Raw genomic sequence first — 8,140 nt, 5'->3', positions numbered from 1 at the left:
GTCTTCAATAACAACAATAACGAAAGAATGTCCACACACAAAAGGAAGCTGAACAACAATCTTCTCAGTGATAACTTGGTCAAGGACGAAATAAAGAAAAAAATTACAGACTTCTTAGAATTTAATGAAAATGAAGGTACGACATACCCAAAGTTTGAGACACAATGAAATCTGCTAAGGGGAAAACTCATAGCTCTGAGTGCCTGCAAAAAGAAACAGGATAGAATATACACCAGCAGCTTGACAGCACACCTAAAAGCTCTAGAACAAAAAGGAGCAAATACACTCGAGAGGAATAGAAGTCAAGAAATAATCAAACTCAGGGCTAAAATCAACGAAGTAGAAACAAAAAGGACTATGCAAAGAATCAATAAAAGCAAGAGATGGTTCTTTGAGAAAAATCAACAAGATAGATAAACTCTTAGCCAGTCTAACCAGAGGGTACAGAGAGTGTGTCCAATTTAACAAAATCAGAAGTGAAAAGGGAGACATAACAACAGAGTCAGAGGAAATTCAAAAAATCATCAGATCCTACTACAAAAGCCTATATTCAACAAAACTTGAAAATCTGGAGGAAATGAACACTTGTCTAGACAAATGCCAGGTACCTAAGTTGAATCAGGAACAGACAAACCATCTAAATAATGCCATAACTCCTAAAGAACTAGAAGCAGTCATTAAAATCTCCCAACCGAAAAGAGCCCAGGACCAGATGGATTTAGTGCAGAATTCTATCAGACCTCCTTAGAAGACCTCATACCAAGACTGTCCAAACTATTCCACAAAATAGAAACAGAGCACTAACAAATTCTTTCTATGAAGCCACAATTACTCACACGAAGACCCAAGAGAGAAAGAGAACTTCAGACCAATTTCCCTTATAAATATTGATGGAAAAATACTCAATTAAATTCTTGCAAATCAAAGAACACATCAAAACGATCATCCATCATGATCAATCAGACTTCATTCCAGGTATGCAGGGATGGTTTAATATATGGAAAACCATCAATGTAATCCACTATGTAAACAAACACAAAGATGAAAACCACATGATCACTTCATTAGATGCTGAGAAAGAACTTGACAAAATTCAACACCTTCATGATAAAACATGGAAAGAATAGGAATTCAAGGCACATACCTAAACATAGTAAAAGGCTTATACAGGAAACCAGTAACTAACATCAAAATAAATGGATAGTAACTTGAAGCAACCCCACTAAAGTCAGAGACTAGACAAGGCTGCCCACTATCTCCCTACTTATTCAATAAAGTTCTCAAAGTCCTAGCAAGAGCAATCAGACAACAAATGGAGATCAAAGGGATACAAATTATAAAGGAAGAAGTCAAAATATCACTATTTGCAGATTATATGATAGTATATTTTAGTGACCCCAAAAGTTCCACCAGAGCCCTCTTAAGCCTGATAAACAACTGATTAGCAAAGTGGCTGGGTATAAAATTAACTCAAACCAATTAGTAGCTTTCCACTACTCAAAGGATAAACAGGCTGAGAGAGAAATTAGTGAAATGATAGCCTTCATAATAGTCCCAAATAATATAAAATACCTCAGTGTGACTTTAACCAAGCAAGTGAAAGATCTGTATGACAAGAACTTCAAGTCTCTGAAGAAAGAAACTGAAGATCTCAGTAGATGGAAAGACCTCCCATGCTCATGTATTGGCAGGATTAATATAGTTAAAATGGCCATTTTACCGAAAGCGATCTACAGATTCAATGCAGTCCCCATCAAAATCCAATTCAGTTTTTCATAGACTTAGAAAGAATAATTTGCAAATTTATTTGGAGTAACAAAAAAACCCAGGATAGCTAAAACTATTCTCAACAATAGTTCTGATTTGTTATGTGACTAAGGCCAAGGACTGCTGAAGGTCAACACAGCAGCAGCTGTTCCTCATGGCATCGGTCACATCAAGCTTGTCAGTGCTGCAATGAACAGTTTTACTACATGAACTCAATACTTTCTTCAGCTCAGGACCCCAGTCTAGTGCTGGGTTGTAAAGAGAAAGATGATCCATGCTCAGTGGAACTGATAACCCCTGTCATCAAGTGAGTTCAGTGATTGCTGAGACTCCTGTGTCAGACTAACTGATGAAGGAGCTGCAATGTACTCTGTCAGACATGGTGTTTTCATTGTTGTTCCTAGTCCTGCTCTGTCAAGACACAAGTATGGCACATATGTCTAGTACATGCATGCTGTAGCTTTTGCTCTGTAGCTTGGGTCAGTCTGGGACACTGAGCTGATGTCAGGCTGCTGGTTATAGTCAGGGCCCAATGGAATAATAAGTGTCCTAGGCTGCGAGAATATCTGCTGTTTGGTTCCAGTGATGCTGCTGGAGTTAACAGTCAACACTTTTCATGCCTGAGACTTGGAGCTGCTTCTTTCTTGATTCTCATAACCATGGAAAACAATTAAGGTGCCACGGGGTAAGAAGCTGTATCTTCAGCAGGAATACAGGCCATACCTGGTCTCTGTATTTGTTTCATTGTGTTTCATTGATCCTGAATGCTCTCCAAGATCTTGCTAAATGTGGACTAACAAGTCGAAATATACCTGTTGAAATCAAGGGAATCCAGAAGGAAAGTGTTGTGGCACCCTAGCTGTTTGCCAAGAGGAAGTCTCTTGAATGTTATATTAGGTATTACGATAAGTGGATAGAATGATATTAAATTTCTGCTCTGAAGTCTCAACCTGTAGAGTGCTGAGATAATAGTTATGTATTTTTACACCCTTATTAATGGTGTTCCTAGATCCAGTGAAGTGAAGTGAAGTGAAGCACGTCCAGACATTAGTTCTAATGACGCAGGACATTGGCACTGCTTTGGCAGATCTACTTAGTGACTATCTAAAAGTAAACAAACATGCAAGCCTTCAACATACACATGTGCACAAGACATCTGAAATGTAACTAATTAAAGATAATGCCAAACTGGTAAGTTTTTATGCAAATGAGAAACATGATTTCTTGTGATTCTGTATCCACGAGTGGTTTTTAGTTTGTCAAACATGGGGGGATGATGGCTCAGAAATTAAGAGTCCTGGCTGCGCTTTCAGACAACCTGTGATCAATTCTAGACAACAATCTGGCAGCTCACAACCATCTTATGGTTCTGATGCTTTTCCGGTCATGAAAGCATACAGAAAAATAGAATACAAATATACATAAATTGCATACAGAAATAAATGTTGTACGTTGACAAACTCCTAACTTCCTTTCACTCACCCTTGGTGGGGCTCAAACCCTGGAGGCCAGAGCAAACAAGGCTATTGCTCACCAATTAAGCTCAATGGACACACCTGAAACTCCACATACTCGACTCACAGAGCCACACAACTGCTACCAATCAATATCCCCATTTTAATTAATTTGGCCATGTTTATTTCTTCGTGAAATTGAGGTTTTTTTTTTTTTATTTACAGACTTCTTCAGTTGGGTGTATATCTGCATGTGTGTTAGGTTTGTTAATGTGAAAGGTGGGATCCACAAAGTTCAGAAAAATTGTCCTATCACCTGAAGCCTGATTTTCATTTGAGAGCCACCTGATTGTAAGCTCTGAAAACAAACTTTGGTCCTCTGCAAAACTAGCATGTGCTCTTAACCTGTGAGCAATCTCTCTCAAAGTATAGGTCATTTGTTTTAAGAATGTGAAAGCATGTTTACTGTGGGCAAATGTAAGGTGAGTTCACTGGTCCCAAGGAACGAGGTCAGGGAACTGGGCATGCAGACAGGGAGACAGGTCGTGTGGGAAGACAGAAAGAAGGAGCCTGAGAGAGGTTTCTTGTATTTTTTGTTTCTTTGTTTGTTTGTTTTGGCTTCTTCTGTATCTCAGGCTAGCACAGGTTTCCACAAGTTTTCCATGTTACCTGATAACTTTATCCACCTACTGAAGATTGTAAATTGTGATATTCCTGGCATGAATGTATTTATTTTGACTTCCCTTGAGAGGACAGTTGTTGGTGAGTCATTAATTTAGTTCCATTATTCAATTCATACAATCACAATGATATTTAAACAGAGAACCTGTGATCTATGGGCGTAATAAATACAGTGTACAATAAATCATTTTATTGATGTTTCACTATACAGCAAGTAGTAATAATGACTAGGCTGAGGGAGATTTTTTATTTTTGTTACAAATCAATACTTAGAATAAAATTCCTTTGCAAAATAGATGCTTCATATAGTAGAGGGAACTCTATATTATTGGACACCTTACACACACTTTGGGTCCTATGTAGAGTTTGGGAGTCCATAGGAATAAAACTCTAGAGACATGTGGCATAAAGGCTGGACATAGAGATTCCCAGTAATAATCTCATGGAGGCATGACAAAAACATCAAGACTTTAAAGCCTGACTGGAAAGCCTGTTTACCTTGCCCTGGGTTGTATTCTTCCCTTTAGGCATCCCTGATGGGGCCAAGGTGCCTTGTGGTTTGAATGGACTGTATTTTCGTCTTCTGTGATTCATTTAATCCTACTTCATTGGAGATGTGTCTAGGCTGCTCGCTTTAGTTTGAATGTTTAGTACACATAACTGATCAGCCACATAAGAAGGTTGTAATCGTAGCCCAGAAAAAGGACAAGGGAAAGAAGTGTCAAGAAAATTTTTATTTTATACATGCCAATGCATTCATGCACCAGTGCCTTTCCATTCTGGACCCATTAAACATTCCAGGCACTACCAAGCCTGGTAGCAAGGATGGAAACAATCAAAGAGCCCAGTGAGATAACGTCCAGTTTTATATAACTACACAACAAAGCATCTTGTTATACTGTCTGGGCAGAAGTTGTGTATAAAGGCCAAATTCTGTTTCTGAGTGAACAGGACTTTCTTCCCACAGTTAATTTAATTTTTCTCCATGTCCAGCTCAGCGTTCAAGATCCCAGTCTCTGTACATCATGGTTTTCAACCGTCTGAGCAGTGTCAGAAGCCACAGTCTTTTAGGAACCCAGATGAGAGATGTGTCCCAAGAATGTTGTGTTTTCAAAAACAGAAGTCCTGTTTCACAATTTAGTGCCAGCAACAACAAAGTCTGCACCCATTGTGATAGACACAGCGCTGACCACATGTATGGCAGATATCTGTAGCAAAGGAGATGTTCTTGGTCTGCCTTATTACCCCGAGAGTATACATAAGCTCAGAAGAAAGTTCGGCAAATCTTTCTACAGAAACTTGAGCCAAGTCATCATAGCACTCCAGAGGGGCAGGGTACTGTTCCACACGGATCCTGCTCCAGTTGGCTGTGTGCTGCATCAGATCCTTCAGAATGGGCACGGAGAAGTTATTGCTGTAGAAGTTGACCGTGGTGAGATGACAGCAATGTCTGAGGGCAGGTAGGAGGGCATAAAGCTGGGAGTCTGTCATCCTACACCACTGCAAATCCAGAGTCTCAAGAGTGTCTGCCACTTTCTCTAGGAGACCTCTCAGAGGCATAATATCCAGATCACATAAGACCACTCCTCTCAAATCCAGATGTTTGAGCTGAAAAAGGCTTTGACTGCGGGATAGGGAATCCAAGTCTTTCTGTGAAATTAGGTAGTATGTGATTGAAAGAGTCTCCAAGGGAGTCATCAGGCACCTAGGGATAGAACAGAGGGTTAGTTCTGGCTAATGGTGTTGTAGACATTTGGCTGGAATGTAGAGAGTAGTAGAAAGAACCAGATGCCCCAAGGTCAGTTTGACTAAATGATCAAGGACATCATTTATGATGCTTCCTGTTGGAAATTGATCATGCCCACCCCACAGTTCATCTATTGGCTTCACTTTCAATCTGAAAACAGTTCAACCCATAAATCCAGAAAGCACACCGAAATACTTCCATCCTAAGGAAGTCCTGATAGCATCTCGATATTTGCCATGGGCTCATTGTGTCTGGATTCTATCCTTCCCTCTGAAGTCACCCTTGCTCTCATTTACAGCCAACCTTGTACCCTTTGTCCCATGCACTCAGTTCTACTTGGGATCCAAAGATTTCACCTATGGGAATTGGAGTAAGATAGAAGTTTGTTTTCTCAGACTTGAGCATATAGTTCAGGTTCACTCTGTGCTACTGAGTCCTCCAAATCCTGGCTATCATCCCTGGAAGAATTACAACCCACTCTTACTACTACTCTTAACTCCAAGTCAATTCTCTCATTCATGAGTGCTCCTCTGAGACACTGATTTCATTTGTAAAATTTACCTTGTGGAACAGTATACATAAAAATCCTGAGTCCCATTAGTCCTTGAATATTTGTTCCTAGTGACGCTGACAGCATTAACCACTAATCTTTAAGATAAGAGAGACAAATTTGCTTTGGTATCTGACCTAGCTCTTCATTCTTACTTACCCTAGGACTTGATTCATGTGATCTCCAAGAAAATGGACACAGAACATGCAGAGATGCTGGAGACAATTGAATTTGGAGAACTGAGATATAAACTTCTTGATACACTTGGCTTCTCTGTCTCCTATTCCATTGCTATTAGAGAACATGATCCTGTGCAGGGGTGCCAGGAAGGCTTTCTGGAGATTTCTCATCTGTCCAAAGTAGGGAGCAAAATGTGCCAGCTCTAACAGAGTCCACTCAGTATGCAGTTCTAATTCTGTGATATGCTGTGGATCAAAAACCTTCAGGATCTCTCTGATAACACAGACTGGTAGATTCCAGACCTTCATCTTTGTACAGCAGAAATGTAGGGAGCCCTTTCTCTGCTGGGCCCACTTCAACAAGCATGTTTGTTCTTCCTTCAGGCAGGAACAGATGTACAGATCAACTATGACCTTCACACGCTTCCTTAGTGCATATCTGTGAAAGACTTTCATGACTTTCTTTTCTTTCAAGTTCTCTGCTGAACAGCTGCTATCTTCTTCTCCAGCCTGTATGTTCCAGAAATAATGGTGCATATTTCTCAGGTCGAGAACCTGCAGTTTTGTTCTCCTGTGGGTAGAATATATGAATGTCATGAGACTCTGAATCAACTTTTACTACATATATGTAAACTCATTTCTTCCCCCTGCTAAGATGTATGTTTTTTGGCACCTCATACCCAAACTGGACCCAGGCTTGCTTCACATGCTTTCCCAGATTTCCATCCTCTTGATTACTTTTCTTTCACTAAGGTATATCTTATTTCTCCTTAGTCACTTTATTAGTGGTTGGGGGAATCCCAGGGATATGCTCATTCTACTCTGAGGCTACATTTACTCTAGTCCATATTCTACTATAATCCATATCCAGCCATCCTTAGGAGAAGTAAATAGCTTTCATGGACCATGTATCCCTGCATGAAGATGCTATCAGAATCTTCTGATCCATGTATAACCAAGACAACTGCCCTGACACTCTCTACTGTGTAGTCCATGTGCTCTCTCCTATAGTAAGTGGTTATTCCTTACCTGGGGTGAAACTTTCTTGTCAGTCGCATGTCTACTCCATCCAGCACAGCCTGCAACATTTCCAGGTTAGGTGTCTTCATCAATGCACCCACAGGGAGACAGGGAAAAGGCCAAGATGCCACCATTTCCTTCACGAAGTTGATGTGTTTTCCAGTGAAGGCCTCCTTGAACAGTGCTGGGAAGAGCACAGCAGGCAGCTCTCCCAGAGAGGACATGGCCACATCTTCATTTCTTAGCAGAGACTGAATTGCCAGCTTCTCGAGTGTGGGTGGGCTCTGAACACTCATCTTTTAAGGTCTCCAGTCAGAAAGCACCTGGTAAAGGATTCAGAAAAGATTGAACTTTCAAGACAAAGTTCATAAAATTTCCTCACAATCACAACAACCACGAAGCTACTAAGTTCGTGCTCTGCCAATGGTAGAGACATCATTTTACCTCTTAATCCTAAACTGTTCATTTAAAGACAGACTCCCACACTGGCAACATGGCAGATTTTCCATCACTCAAATGGGTATAGAATTTTCTGCTCCAAATGGGTTAAGTGTGACCATTTCTTTAAAGAAAAAGAAAGGATGAAAGAGAGATAGGAAAATGGGAGAGACATCCAGGACAAAATGTGGATGACAGTAGCTAAATATTCAACAGAGGGGAGATGGAACCTTAATAGACAAGCATCAGTGGATACACGTGAATCCCAGTTGAAGGATGGGGCCACTAATCCATCTCAAAATGT

General features: G+C 40.3%; 1 protein-coding gene across 1 annotated transcript; it reads right to left on the bottom strand.

Annotated features, from left to right (window-relative positions):
- Positions 1 to 5,039: 5,039 nt before the first annotated feature.
- LOC134481896 (PRAME family member 20-like) lies at positions 5,040 to 7,694 on the bottom strand. The gene is made up of 3 exons (XM_087584728.1): positions 7,408 to 7,694; positions 6,359 to 6,949; positions 5,040 to 5,607 (listed from the first exon to the last, which is right to left on the bottom strand). Exons 1-3 carry the CDS (start codon positions 7,692 to 7,694, stop codon positions 5,040 to 5,042), a joined length of 1,446 nt encoding a protein of 481 aa, XP_087440854.1.
- Positions 7,695 to 8,140: the final 446 nt, after the last annotated feature.

This window comes from Rattus norvegicus, chromosome 14 (assembly GCF_021556685.1).
Source record: "Rattus norvegicus strain SHRSP/BbbUtx chromosome 14, alternate assembly SHRSP_T2T, whole genome shotgun sequence".
Lineage (NCBI taxonomy): Eukaryota > Metazoa > Chordata > Mammalia > Rodentia > Muridae > Rattus > Rattus norvegicus.
This window is presented reverse-complemented; position numbering and strand designations above follow the sequence as displayed.